At 50.9% G+C, this 15,705-nt stretch overlaps 2 protein-coding genes across 2 annotated transcripts in view; both read right to left on the reverse strand.

Annotated features, from left to right (window-relative positions):
- LOC117444815 (dihydropyrimidinase-related protein 2-like) overlaps positions 1–1,476 on the reverse strand; it is a 34,770-nt gene extending 33,294 nt beyond the window's left edge. Inside the window, exon 1 of the mRNA XM_071202785.1 lies at positions 1,362–1,476. Within this exon, the coding sequence (XP_071058886.1) occupies positions 1,362–1,400 (39 nt within the window). The 5' untranslated portion in view covers positions 1,401–1,476. The remainder of the gene's footprint in view (positions 1–1,361) is intronic.
- A 4,014-nt stretch (positions 1,477–5,490) lies between these two features.
- On the reverse strand, positions 5,491–14,582 carry LOC117444816 (janus kinase and microtubule-interacting protein 3-like). Its single transcript, XM_034080192.2, has 4 exons — positions 14,303–14,582; positions 11,664–11,729; positions 10,267–10,326; positions 5,491–7,191 (listed from the first exon to the last, which is right to left on the reverse strand). The coding sequence occupies exons 1-3, from the start codon at positions 14,513–14,515 to the stop codon at positions 10,276–10,278; spliced, it is 330 nt and encodes a 109-aa protein (XP_033936083.1). The 5' UTR covers positions 14,516–14,582; the 3' UTR covers positions 5,491–7,191; positions 10,267–10,275.
- Between the last annotated feature and the right edge of the window lie 1,123 nt (positions 14,583–15,705).

Raw genomic sequence — 15,705 nt, forward strand, 5'->3', positions numbered from 1 at the left:
CCGCAAGTGCCAGAGGACCTCGGCAAAACAGAGCCTGCCCAAGTATATTTTAAAAAGTATAATTCGCGAGCTATTTAGTTTTAATTGTTTTAATCCGTCCGCCAGCACGATGGCATCTGCGATCCCTCGCTCTACCCCTCGCTATCGCGTGAAAGGGCTGCTTTAAGCGCTTCGCACAGGACCCCTGCTGCGTGCTCACTCCCCCCCACCCCCGTTCATAAAGTCAAGTACCCCTGCTGCATGCTCACTCCCCCCCCCACCCCCGTTCATAAAGTCAAGTACCCCTGCTGCGTGCTCACTCCCCCCCCACCCCCGGTCATAAAGTCAAGTACCCCTGCTGCGTGCTCACTCCCCCCCCACCCCCGTTCATAAAGTCAAGTACCCCTGCTGCGTGCTCACTCCCCCCCCCCCCCCGGTCATAAAGTCAAGTACCCCTGCTGCATGCTCACTCCCCCCCCACCCCCGGTCATAAAGTCAAGTACCCCTGCTGCGTGCTCACTCCCCCCCCACCCCCGGTCATAAAGTCAAGTACCCCTGCTGCGTGCTCACTCCCCCCCCACCCCCGTTCATAAAGTCAAGTACCCCTGCTGCGTGCTCACTCCCCCCCCACCCCCGGTCATAAAGTCAAGTACCCCTGCTGCGTGCTCACTCCCCCCCCACCCCCGTTCATAAAGTCAAGTACCCCTGCTGCGTGCTCACTCCCCCCCCACCCCCGGTCATAAAGTCAAGTACCCCTGCTGCGTGCTCACTCCCCCCCCACCCCCGTTCATAAAGTCAAGTACCCCTCATTGTAAGGATGCGCACCAAGCAACATCTCCAGGTGCTCCTTTGAGAACCAGGGCAACACAGTGATGTGCACCCGGTTATATGATCATTATAGTTATAAACAATAAGAGAATAACAGGTATGACATCATTCCAACAACTACTATAGGACAGTAACACAAGAACAAGTACATCTGTTTCCAGGTCTGTTTCATCTGGAGCTGAGAGATGTTTCCACTGATCTCTTGCTCTCACAGTGCAGCAGATTGATGCTTTAAAACACATCTTCCCGCGGTCACCTTGTCCCAGCCACATTGAGGATGCTTCCTACGGCATGCCTTGTATATTCACTATGTGTCAGATTATAACACTGCACTTATTATCTGATGCCTTGTATATTCACTATGAATCAGATAATAATAATAATATATAATAATAATGATCGTCCTCTCAGGCTGCAGCACCCACAACTTGGTGCTCTCCCCCCGCTCCCCCCGCACCCCCCGCTCCCCCCGGTCCTCCCGCTCCCCCCGGTCCTCCCGCTCCCCCCGGTCCCCCCGGTCCCCCCAAACCCGGTACCGGAGCGGCTGCACCTACCGCGGGTCTCGCGCTGCTCTTTTTGTTCTGAAACGCCATGTTGACCGGCTGATAGACACACACACACACACACGCACACGCGCTCGCACACACACACACACACGCGCACGCACACACACACGCACGCACACGCACACACACACCCACACACACACACACACACACACACACACACACACACACACAGTCTGCGATTGTTGCTGCCATCAGCAATGACGTCACGGCTTCTGGTGTGGAGATTCAAAATAAAGTCCCTGAACGCGCCTGTTGTCTCAGTGTGTGTGTGTGTGTGTGTGTATGTGTGTATGTGTGTGTGTGCGCGCGCGTGCGTGCGTGTGTGTGTGTCCAGGATTTCGTAAATACCGAGGTCCAAAACATGCTAGTGGGGCTCGGGAGCATTCTTTTAGTGTTGTGAACTGCACATGCTTTTATTTTGAAAAGACATCCCGGAAGAGTTTTCAGTGCTGGTTGCTGATTGGCTGTCACTGTACCGAGACCTGATTCCTACTGTCACGGATTGGTTTATCATTTGGAAACAGAGAAACTCTTCCAGAATCAGAGTTAGTGATTTAAATCGCATCAGATTTGTGTTTCTGTAATTGACATGTTTCTGATTTAAAGGTCCCATGTCCTGCTTCTCTGGTTCTGACCTGTCCCTTGTGTTCTGGTTCTGACCCGTCCCTTGTGTTCTGGTTCTGACCCGTCCCTTGTGTTCTGGTTCTGACCCGTCCCTTGTGTTCTGGTTCTGACCCGTCCCCTTGTGTTCTGGTCTGCAGAGTCCCAACCCCTCAAAGTGCACCCTGTGGCGAGTAACACTCTAACACACACCTGTCTGTGCTGCCCCAGAACGCTTCGTTGGGGATTTCTCTTTTTGCATTTCTTACTTCCTGGGCTCAGTGACGCGCCCATACCCAAATGGACCCATTGGTACCCAATTTATATTATTCAATTATATAGAATAATGTAAATCTATTCTAGTAGACCTCAACAATGGAATTATGATCAGTAGAAATGGCCATGTCAGGACCTTTAAATAAATATCATATTGTTTTCTGATTTAAATAGGAACGTCTGCAGAGCTGCCGTTCAGATCGAGATCAAATAAGAGTTTCACAGAAAATGATACTCTGATCGAAATGAATCTCAAAAGTAGAACTCTAACTTAGGGTTCTGTTAACGAGGAACCTCTGCGTCTCTGATCTCACTTTCCTCTTGTTTGCTATTTTCTGTTAGACATTTTGACTCAAACCTTAAGCGTGGGCGGGACTTTCAGCGGAGCCACCCCATTGGCTACTCAGGCTGTTGAGTGACAGCACAGTTCTCCGGAGATTGGACAGTGGAACAACAGGAGCTGAGCAGGTTCCCCAGAGGAACCGACCCCAGAGGAACCGACCCCAGAGGTACCGACCCCAGAGGAACCGACCCCAGAGGAACCGACCTCAGAGGAACCGACCCCAGAGGAACCGACCCCAGAGGAACCGACCTCAGAGGAACCGACCCCAGAGGAACCGACCCCAGAGGAACGACCCCAGAGGAACCGACCTCAGAGGAACCGACCCCAGAGGAACCGACCCCAGAGGAACCGACCTCAGAGGAACCGACCCCAGAGGAACCGACCTCAGAGGAACCGACCCCAGAGGAACCGACCCCAGAGGAACGACCCCAGAGGAACCGACCCCAGAGGAACCGACCTCAGAGGAACCGACCCCAGAGGAACCGACCCCAGAGGAACCGACCCCAGAGGAACGACCCCAGAGGAACCGACCTCAGAGGAACCGACCCCAGAGGAACCGACCCCAGAGGAACCGACCCAAGAGGAACCCACCCCAGAGGAACCCACCCCAGAGGAACCCACCTCAGAGGAACCCACCCCAGAGGAACCGACCCCAGAGGAACCCACCCCAGAGGAACCCACCCCACAGGAACCCACCCCAGAGGAACCGACCCCAGAGGAACCCACCCCAGAGGAACCCACCCCACAGGAACCCACCCCAGAGGAACTCACCCCAGAGGAAACCACCTCAGAGGAACCCACCCCACAGGAACCCACCTCAGAGGAACCCACCCCAGAGGAACCCACCCCACAGGAACCCACCCCACAGGAACCCACCCCACAGGAACCCAACCCACAGGAACCCACCCCAGAGGAACCCACCCCAGAGGAACCCACCCCACAGGAACCCACCCCACAGGAACCCAACCCACAGGAACCCACCCCAGAGGAACCCACCCCAGAGGAACCCACCCCAGAGGAACCCACCCCACAGGAACCCACCCCACAGGAACCCTAACCCCAGAGGAACCCACCCCACAGGAACCGTGTTGTCTGTACGACACGTTCTCCGCTGGGTTCTGCTGAGTTTACATGTAGCTAAAACACATAAAAAGAGTCACCTCTCTCTTGCCGTAGTTTTCCCGGGCGTGTCCGGAGGGAAACACCACCGGCTGTCCTCCTCCTCCTCCTCCTCCTCCTCCTCCTCCTCCTCCTCCTCCTCCTCCTCCTCCTCCTCTCTGTGGACTGAACGTCAGCGTCTTGTTCTCGAACGCTCCCTCCACGCTGCTGAACATTCCTCCATATTTCATCCGAGGCCGAGGGGAGTCAGACCCCAGCCGGGAGAGAAGAGAGGAGGACGAGTCCTGAGAACACCTCCTCTCATCAGACATCATGGAGAGGAATGAGAGGAGAGGAGGAGGAGGAGGAGGAGGAGGAGGAGGAGGAGGAGGAGGAGGAGGAGGAGGAGGGAGGAGGAGGAGGAGGAGGAGGAGGAGGAGGAGGAGGAGGAGGAGGAGGAGCACTACTGGGACACTCCTCTGAATCATTTGGGGCTTTCACACCAACACCATGCCAAGCGTGGAGTGGAGGGTGTATAGACTGGACTCTGGAGCAGTGGAAACACACACACACACACACACACACACACACACACACACACACACACACACACACACACACACACACACACACACACACACACACACACACACACACACACACACACACAGGTCAGTGCTCATTACTTTGCTGTCTGAAGACACTGCAGTCTGAACTGGATTTCTGTGCCTGTCAAATTCACTTTATGTTAACACACACACACACACACACACACACACACACTCACACACACACACACACACACACACACACACACACACACACACACGGTCAGTCAGTGGACCGTAACAGAGTGTGTTTCAGTGACTTCCTGTCTGACTGAATCTCAGAGACACACTGACAGTGTACATGTAGTATTATACAGTGTGTAGTACAGTGTGTAGTACAGTGTGTAGTACGGTGTGTAATACAGTGTGTAGTACGGTGTGTAGTACGGTGTGTAGTACAGTGTGTAGTACAGTGTGTAGTACAGTGTGTGTTACAGTGTGTAGTACAGTGTGTAGTACAGTGTGTGTTACAGTGTGTGTTACAGTGTGTAGTACAGTGTGTGTTACAGTGTGTAGTACAGTGTGTAGTACAGTGTGTGTTACAGTGTGTAGTACAGTGTGTGTTACAGTGTGTAGTACAGTGTGTAGTACAGTGTGTAGTACGGTGTGTAGTACGGTGTGTAGTACAGTGTGTAGTACGGTGTGTAGTACGGTGTGTAGTATGGTGTGTAGTACAGTGTGTAGTACGGTGTGTAGTACGGTGTGTAGTACGGTGTGTAGTACGGTGTGGAGTACAGTGTGTAGTACGGTGTGTAGTACAGTGTGTAGTACGGTGTGTAGTACGGTGTGTAGTACAGTGTGTAGTACAGTGTGTAGTACCGTGTGTAGTACAGTGTGTAGTACGGTGTGTAGTACGGTGTGTAGTACAGTGTGTAGTACGGTGTGTAGTACGGTGTGTAGTACAGTGTGTAGTACGGTGTGTAGTACGGTGTGTAGTACAGTGTGTAGTACAGTGTGTAGTACAGTGTGTAGTACGGTGTGTAGTACAGTGTGTAGTACGGTGTGTAGTACGGTGTGTAGTACAGTGTGTAGTACGGTGTGTAGTACGGTGTGTAGTACAGTGTGTAGTACGGTGTGTAGTACGGTGTGTAGTACAGTGTGTAGTACAGTGTGTAGTACAGTGTGTAGTACGGTGTGTAGTACAGTGTGTAGTACGGTGTGTAGTAACATGAACACAGCAGACTGAACGTCCAGAGGAAGGGTTGACGTTTAATGAAGAATAAATAAATAAATCATCAGCAAAGATAACAATAATTCACATGCATAATAAAGAATAAAGAAATGTGAGTCAACAGACCACCGGAGAGCTTTCACTCCCTTTAAATAAAGAAAACATTCAAATATAAACCTTTTTTTTAACCTCGTACTTTTCTGGAATCTATTCAATACTTTTCTCTTAAAGAGTCGTTTCAATACAGATCTTAGTTTGTGCTGATGAAGACCTGGACCTCTTCCTCAGAGGGTCCTGAACCTCTTCCTCAGAGGGTCCTGGACCTCTTCCTCAGAGGGTCCTGGACCTCTTCCTCAGAGGGTCTGCATGGTCTGGATTCAATCTGAACACAAGGGTTAGGACACTGAACATGGTCCAGTCTCTGAGAGACGTCTCCTCTTCAGTCTCTCAGAGACGTCTCCTATTCAGTCTCTCAGACGTCTCCTCTTCAGTCTCTCAGAGACGTCTCCTCTAGAGTCTCTGAGAGACGTCTCCTCTTCAGTCTCTCAGAGACGTCTCCTCTTCAGTCTCTCAGAGACGTCATCTCTTCAGTCTCTCAGAGACGTCTCCTCTTCAGTATCTGAGAGACGTCTCCTCTTCAGTCTCTCAGAGACGTCTCCTCTTCAGTCTCTCAGAGACGTCTCCTATTCAGTCTCTCAGAGACGTCTCCTCTTCAGTCTCTCAGAGACGTCTCCTCTTCAGTCTCTGAGAGACATCTCCTCTTCAGTCTCTCAGAGACGTCTCCTCTTCAGTCTCTCAGAGACGTCTCCTCTTCAGTCGCTCAGAGACGTCTCCTCTTCAGTCTCTCAGAGACGTCTCCTCTTCAGTCTCTGAGAGACATCTCCTCTTCAGTCTCTCAGAGACGTCTCCTCTTCAGTCTCTCAGAGACGTCTCCTCTTCAGTCTCTCAGAGACGTCTCCTCTTCAGTCGCTCAGAGACGTCTCACGTCACACTAGTTCTTGGCATGTTGATATGGTTTAGTGTTAGGGTTGAGAAAAGACCCCAATGTCCACCTGAACACTTAAGTCCAACAGCTGGGACAGTCCGTCCATAACCCCTAACAGTACCTGTACCTGTAAAAGCATTTGTATTTGAGTCCAGCACCACATTGGTCCAGCTGTTGTTGAACCGGCCACCTGAGACCTCCTGAGGCGTGTTGGTCCCTTCCTGTCCTGGTCTCTGAGGCTGGACTGTCCCTTCCTGTCCTGGTCTCTGAGGCGGGATCATCCCTTCCTGTCCTGGTCTCTGAGGCGGGACGTCCCTTCCTGTCCTGGTCTCTGAGGCAGGACGTCCCTTCCTGTCCTGGTCTCTGAGGCGGGACCGTCCCTTCCTGTCCTGGTTTCTGAGGCGGGACGTCCCTTCCTGTCCTGGTCTCTGAGGCGGGACCGTCCCTTCCTGTCCTGGTCTCTGAGGCGGGACCGTCCCTTCCTGGCCTGTTGTCTGAGGTAGGACCGTCCCATCCTGGCCTAGTCTCTGAGCGGGACCGTCCCTTCCTGGCCTGTTGTCTGAGGTAGGACCGTCCCTTCCTGGCCGAGTCTCTGAGCGGGACCAGAGTCAGCTGACAGCCAGGCTCTGCTGTTATTGGTGGACAGCAGCAGGTGCACGGCAGTGGGCGGTGAGGTGCTGGATCACCTGAAACCCTGTGAGGTCCATCTGAAGCAGACTGAGCCCTGCTGGACTCTGAAACACAGACCGGACCGCAGCCTCACTGTGACATCATCATACAGGTACTGAGTACTACCTGCATACTTCACTGCTACCTGAGTACTACCTGAATACTTCACTGCTACCTGAGTACTACCTGAATACTTCACCGCTACCTGAGTACAACCTGAATACTTCACCGCTACCTGAGTACTACCTGAATACTTCACCGCTACCTGAGTACAACCTGAATACTTCACCGCTACCTGAGTACAACCTGAATACTTCACCGCTACCTGAGTACTACCTGAATACTTCACTGCTACCTGAGTACTACCTGAATACTTCACCGCTACCTGAGTACAACCTGAATATTTCACTGCTACCTGAGTACTACCTGAGTACTACCTGAATACTTCACCGCTACCTGAGTACTACCTGAATACTTCACTGCTACCTGAGTACTACCTGAATACTTCACCGCTACCTGAGTACTACCTGAATACTTCACCTCTACCTGAGTACTACCTGAATACTTCACCGCTACCTGAGTACTACCTGAATACTTCACCGCTACCTGAGTACTACCTGAATACTTCACCGCTACCTGAGTACTACCTGAATACTTCACTGCTACCTGAGTACTACCTGAATACTTCACCGCTACCTGAGTGCTACCTGCATACTTCACTGCTACCTGAATACTACCTGAGTACTTCACTGCTACCTGAGTACTACCTGAATACTTCACCGCTACCTGAGTACTACCTGAATACTTCACCGCTACCTGAGTACAACCTGAATACTTCACTGCTACCTGAGTACTACCTGAATACTTCACCGCTACCTGAGTACTACCTGAATATTTCACTGCTACCTGAGTACTACCTGAGAACTTCACCGCTACCTGAGTACTACCTGAATACTTCACCGCTACCTGAGTACTACCTGCATACATCATTGCTACCTGAGTACTACCTGAATACTTCACTGCTACCTGAGTACTACCTGAATACTTCACTGCTACCTGAGTACTACCTGAATACTTCACTGCTACCTGAGTACAACCTGAATACTTCACCGCTACCTGAGTACTACCTGAATACTTCACTGCTATCTGAGTACTACCTGAATACTTCACCGCTACCTGAGTACAACCTGAATATTTCACTGCTACCTGAGTACTACCTGAGTACTACCTGAATACTTCACCGCTACCTGAGTACTACCTGAATACTTCACTGCTACCTGAGTACTACCTGAATACTTCACCGCTACCTGAGTACTACCTGAATACTTCACCTCTACCTGAGTACTACCTGAATACTTCACCGCTACCTGAGTACTACCTGAATACTTCACCGCTACCTGAGTACTACCTGAATACTTCACCGCTACCTGAGTACTACCTGAATACTTCACTGCTACCTGAGTACTACCTGAATACTTCACCGCTACCTGAGTGCTACCTGCATACTTCACTGCTACCTGAATACTACCTGAGTACTTCACTGCTACCTGAGTACTACCTGAATACTTCACCGCTACCTGAGTACTACCTGAATACTTCACCGCTACCTGAGTACAACCTGAATACTTCACTGCTACCTGAGTACTACCTGAATACTTCACCGCTACCTGAGTACTACCTGAATATTTCACTGCTACCTGAGTACTACCTGAGAACTTCACCGCTACCTGAGTACTACCTGAATACTTCACCGCTACCTGAGTACTACCTGCATACATCATTGCTACCTGAGTACTACCTGAATACTTCACTGCTACCTGAGTACTACCTGAATACTTCACTGCTACCTGAGTACTACCTGAATACTTCACTGCTACCTGAGTACTACCTGAATACTTTACTGCTAACTGAGTACCACCTGAATACTTCACTGCTACCTGAGTACTACCTAAATACTTTACTGCTAACTGAGTACCACCTGAATACTTCACTGCTACCTGAGTACTACCTGAATACTTCCTGAATACTACCTGAATACTTAACCGCTACCTGAGTACTACCTGAATACTTCACTGCCACCTGAGTACTACCTGAATACTTCACCGCTACCTGAGTACTACCTGAATACTTCACTGCTACCTGAGTACTACCTGAATACTTCACCGCTACCTGAGTACTACCTGAATACTTCACTGCTACCTGAGTACTACCTGAGAACTTCACCGCTACCTGAGTACTACCTGAATACTTCACCGCTACCTGAGTACTACCTGCATACATCACTGCTACCTGAGTACTACCTGAATACTTCACTGCTACCTGAGAACTACCTGAATACTTCACTGCTACCTGAGTACTACCTGAATACTTCACCGCTACCTGAGTACTACCTGAATACTTCACTGCTACCTGAGTACTACCTGAATACTTCACTGCTACCTGAGTACTACCTGAATACTTCACTGCTACCTGAGTACTACCTGAATACTTCACTGCTACCTGAGTACTACCTGAATACTTCACTGCTACCTGAGTACTACCTGAATACTTCACTGCTACCTGAGTACTATCTGAATACTTCACCGCTACCTGAGTACTACCTGAATACTTCACTGCTACCTGAGTACTACCTGAATACTTCACTGCTACCTGAGTACTACCTGAATACTTTACTGCTAACTGAGTACCACCTGAATACTTCACTGCTACCTGAGTACTACCTGAATACTTCCTGAATACTACCTGAATACTTAACCGCTACCTGAGTACTACCTGAATACTTCACTGCCACCTGAGTACTACCTGAATACTTCACCGCTACCTGAGTACTACCTGAATACTTCACTGCTACCTGAGTACTACCTGAATACTTAACTACTCCCTGAGTACTACCTGAGTACTTCAGTACACCCTAAGTACTTCACTGCTACCTGAGTACTACCTGCATACTTCACTGCTACCTGAGTACTACCTGAGTACTTCACTGCTACCTGAGTACTTCAGTACACCCTGAATACTTCACTGCTACTTGAATATTACCTGAGTACTTCACTGCTACCTGAGTACTACCTGAATACTTCAGTACACCCTGATTACTTAACTACTACCTGAGTACTACCTGAATACTGAGTTGTACTCACCAGCTGCCGTTAGGACCAGAGGATGAAGGCCAGCGAGAAGAAGAGGAAGAGGAAGAGGAACTGAGGAGAGATCAGAGAACCAATCAGAGAGTCAGGATCAGAGAACCAATCAGAGAGTCAGGATCAGAGAACCAATCAGAGAGTCAGGATCAGAGTCAGGATCAGAGTCAGGATCAGAGTCAGGATCAGAGTCAGGTTCAGAGTCAGGTTCAGAGTCAGGATCAGAGTCAGGATCAGAGTCAGAGTCAGGATCAGAGTCAGGATCAGGATCAGAGTCAGGATCAGGATCAGAGTCAGGATCAGAGTCGGATCAGAGTCAGGATCAGGATCAGGTCAGGTTCAGAGTCAGGATCAGAGTCAGGATCAGAGTCAGGATCAGAGTCAGGTTCAGAGTCAGGATCAGAGTCAGGATCAGAGTCAGGATCAGAGTCAGGATCAGAGTCAGGATCAGAGTCAGGATCAGAGTCAGAGTCAGGATCAGGATCAGAGTCAGGATCAGGATCAGAGTCAGGTTCAGAGTCAGGATCAGAGTCAGGTTCAGAGTCAGGTTCAGAGTCAGGATCAGAGTCAGGTTCAGAGTCAGGATCAGAGTCAGGATCAGAGTCAGGATCAGGATCAGAGTCAGGTTCAGAGTCAGGATTAGAGTCAGGATCAGAGTCAGGATCAGGATCAGAGTCAGGATCAGAGTCACGTTCAGAGTCAGGTTCAGAGTCAGGATCAGAGTCAGGTTCAGAGTCAGGATCAGAGTCAGGATCAGAGTCAGGATCAGAGTCAGGATCAGAGTCAGGATCAGAGTCAGGATCAGGTCAGAGTCAGGATCAGAGTCAGGATCAGAGTCAGGTTCAGAGTCAGGATCAGAGTCAGGATCAGAGTCAGGATCAGAGTCAGGATCAGAGTCAGGATCAGAGTCAGGATCAGAGTCAGGATCAGAGTCAGGATCAGAGTCAGGATCAGAGTCAGGATCAGAGTCAGGTTCAGAGTCAGGATCAGAGTCAGGATCAGAGTCAGGATCAGAGTCAGGATCAGAGTCAGGATCAGAGTCAGGATCAGGATCAGAGTCAGGATCAGAGTCAGGATCAGAAGGTCAGAGTCAGGATCAGAGTCAGGATCAGAGTCAGGATCAGAGTCAGGATCAGGATCAGAGTCAGGATCAGAGTCAGGATCAGGATCAGAGTCAGGATCAGAGTCAGGATCAGAGTCAGGATCAGAGTCAGGATCAGAGTCAGGATCAGGATCAGAGTCAGGATCAGAGTCAGGATCAGAGTCAGGATCAGAGTCAGGATCAGGATCAGAGTCAGGATCAGAGTCAGGATCAGGATAAGAGTCAGGATCAGAGTCAGGATCAGAGTCAGGATCAGAGTTTGATCTGAAAGATGATCTGTGTTTCTGGTCTGTACCTTCTCTTCAAGCTCTTTGATCTGTCGCTTCTGTGCTTCTATAAACTCCTCCAGATCCTTGATCCTCTGAAACAGACACAACAACACCTGTCAGGTAAACACAACAACAGATTTGAGGTAAACACAACAACAGATGTGAGGTAAACACAAGAACACACGGCATCTTTTGCATGTCTGTCCGTCCTGGGAGAGGGATCCCTCCTCTGCTGCTCTCCCTGAGGTTTCTCCCATGTTCCCTTTAAACTGTGGGGTTTCTTCGGAAGTTTCCCCTTGTACGATGTGAGGGTCTAAGGACAGAGGGTCTGAGGACAGAGGGTCTAAGGACAGAGGGTCTAAGGACAGAGGGTCTAAGGACAGAGGGTCTAAGGACAGAGGGTCTGAGGACAGAGGTTCAATAGACAGAGGGTCTAAGGACAGAGGGTCTAAGGACAGAGGGTCTGAGGGCAGAGGGTCTAAGGACAGAGGGTCTGAGGGCAGAGGGTCTAAGGACAGAGGGTCTGAGGGCAGAGGGTCTAAGGACAGAGGGTCTGAGGGCAGAGGGTGTCGTATTGTCATACTGATATTCTGTGCAAACTGTGAAGTCCACTGAGACAAATGTAACATTTGCGATATTAGGCTATATAAATAAACATTGATTGAACAACACCTGTGAGGTAAACACAACAACAGAGGCCTGTACTACGAAGCCGGTTCAACCTAACCTGATATGTTGGAGTTAGCCGGTTGGCCTAATCCAAAACATACACGCTCTCGCTAAGCGGTCCTACGACGCGGGTTATCAAGTGGATCGCTCAGCCAGCCGTGTCCTCTCTAGCTAGGTGTTCACATGAGAGGGGCGGGATCTGGAGCATTCGACCAATCACAGACATGGAGAAGCTACTGACAGCGCAGCGTCATACTTCCTGAATGAAAAGTCAACTATAATATTAGACACATGAAGAAGTTAAACTTTAAACATGACTCGAACACTTGATCAGGATCAAAGCCTCAGAGCTGCAGCTGCAAGGTGAACACAGCTGGAGCAGAGCAAGTGTTGGAATGCGTCCATCAGCAGGTTCATGATGTCACGGCCCGTCTAACACACCGTCTGACTCTCATCACCTCTGACTCAGAGTTTCCTCAACGTGTTGCTGACATAATGCTTCATCCAGTCTGTGACGCTGTGAGTGCTGCACGGCCAGACACGCTCAGGGACTCGGATCAGGAGACATGTGATACATCATGAGGTGATGTGCCGCGGACTGGACTCAGTGTACTCTGATCCGGGTACTGATGCTGACTGGACTTAGTGTACTCTGATCCGGGTACTGATGCTGACTGGACTTAGTGTACTCTGATCCGGGTACTGATGCTGACTGGACTTAGTGTACTCTGATCCGGGTTCTGATGCTGACTGGACTTAGTGTACTCTGATCCGGGTACTGATGCTGACTGGACTTAGTGTACTCTGGTCCGGGTACTGATGCTGACTGGACTTAGTGTACTCTGATCCGGGTACTGATGCTGACTGGACTTAGTGTACTCTGATCCGGGTACTGATGCTGACTGGACTTAGTGTACTCTGATCCGGGTACTGATGCTGACTGGACTTAGTGTACTCTGATCCGGGTACTGATGCTGACTGGACTTAATGTACTCTGATCCGGGTACTGATGCTGACTGGACTTAGTGTACTCTGATCCGGGTACTGATGCTGACTGGACTTAGTGTACTCTGATCCGGGTACTGATGCTGACTGGACTTAGTGTACTCTGATCCGGGTACTGATGCTGACTGGACTTAGTGTACTCTGATCCGGGTACTGATGCTGACTGTACTTAGTGTACTCTGATCCGGGTACTGATGCTGACTGTACTTACTGTACTCTGATCCGGGTACTGATGCTGACTGGACTTAGTGTACTCTGATCCGGGTACTGATGCTGACTGGACTTAGTGTACTCTGATCCGGGTACTGATGCTGACTGGACTTAGTGTACTCTGATCGGGTACTGATGCTGACTGTACTTACTGTACTCTGATCCGGGTACTGATGCTGACTGTACTTAGTGTACTCTGATCCGGGTACTGATGCTGACTGGACTTAGTGTACTCTGATCCGGGTACTGATGCTGACTGGACTTAGTGTACTCTGATCCGGGTTACTGATGCTGACTGGACTTAGTGTACTCTGATCCGGGTACTGATGCTGACTGGACTTAGTGTACTCTGATCCGGGTACTGATGCTGACTGGACTTAGTGTACTCTGATCCGGGTACTGATGCTGACTGGACTTAGTGTACTCTGATCCGGGTACTGATGCTGACTGGACTTAGTGTACTCTGATCCGGGTACTGATGCTGACTGGACTTAGTGTACTCTGATCCGGGTACTGATGCTGACTGGACTTAGTGTACTCTGATCTGGGTACTGATGCTGACTGGACTTAGTGTACTCTGATCCGGGTTCTGATGCTGACTGGACTTAGTGTACTCTGATCCGGGTACTGATGCTGACTGGACTTAGTCACAACAACACCTGTCAGGTAAACACAACAACACCTGTCAGTTTGTTTGTTAGCGTTATTTAAGCCGTATACCTCAAAGGTATCCATGTTGAAAGGGCTTTCTCACACAGGCCTCTGTTGTTTACTTGTTTACCTGCTGTGTGAGTGTCAGCAGCTCCATCCTCTCCCGGAGGATCTGCGCATCCCTCTCTCTCAGCTCACACATTACGGAGCGTTTCCATTGGTCCATGGCTCTTTTAAGGCCATCCCTCTGCTCGTCCGTCAGAGTCTCTGAGAGATGACCCCCCTCCATCTTTAACCCCTCCATCATGAAGGCCTCCTCCCGATGCAGAGCCTCGAACAGCATGGCCTCCAGCTCCAGGATCCTCTGTCACATGCAGAACAACAAACAAACAACAAACAACAACACAATGCATTTTAAATAAGATCCCCTGACCCACCCCCACCCTACTCTATAGCCCTGACCCACCCCCACCCTGCTCTATAGCCCTGACCCACCCTGCTCTATAGCCCTGACCCACCCCCACCCTGCTCTATAGCCCTGACCCACCCTCACCCTGCTCTATAGCCCTGACCCACCCTCACCCTGCTCTATAGCCCTGACCCACCCCCACCCTGCTCTATAGCCCTGACCCAGCCTCACCCTGTTCTATAGCCCTGACCCACCCTCACCCTGCTCTATAGCCCTGACCCACCCTCACCCTGCTCTATAGCCCTGACCCACCCTCACCCTGCTCTATAGCCCTGACCCACCCCCACCCTGCTCTATAGCCCTGACCCAGCCTCACCCTGTTCTATAGCCCTGACCCACCCTCACCCTGCTCTATAGCCCTGACCCACCCCCACCCTGCTCTATAGCCCTGACCCAGCCTCACCCTGTTCTATAGCCCTGACCCACCCCCACCCTGCTCTATAGCCCTGACCCACCCTCACCCTGCTCTATAGCCCTGACCCACCCTCACCCTGCTCTATAACCCTGACCTACCTTCACCCTGCTCTATAGCCCTGACCCACCCCCACCCTGCTCTATAGCCCTGACCCACCCTGCTCTATAGCCCTGACCCACCCTCACCCTGCTCTATAGCCCTGACCCACCCTGCTCTATAGCCCTGACCCACCCTCACCCTGCTCTATAGCCCTGACCCACCCTGCTCTATAACCCTGACCCACCCCCCACCTCCCCCTGCTCTAGCCCTGACCCACCCTGCTCTATAGCCCTGACCCCACCCTGCTCTATAGCCCTGACCCACCCTGCTCTATAACCCTGACCCACCCTGCTCTATAACCCTGACCCACCCTGCTCTATAACCCTGACCCACCCTCACCCTGCTCTATAGCCCTGACCCACCCTGCTCTATAGCCCTGACCCACCCTGCTCTATAACCCTGACCCACCCTGCTCTATAACCCTGACCCACCCTCACCCTGCTCTATAGCCCTGACCCACCCTGCTCTATAGCCCTGACCCACCCTCACCCTGCTCTATAGCCCTGACCCACCCTCACCCTGCTCTATAGCCCTGACAGTGGTGCGGTTA

The sequence above is a fragment of the Pseudochaenichthys georgianus genome, unplaced genomic scaffold, assembly GCF_902827115.2.
Source record: "Pseudochaenichthys georgianus unplaced genomic scaffold, fPseGeo1.2 scaffold_934_arrow_ctg1, whole genome shotgun sequence".
Lineage (NCBI taxonomy): Eukaryota > Metazoa > Chordata > Actinopteri > Perciformes > Channichthyidae > Pseudochaenichthys > Pseudochaenichthys georgianus.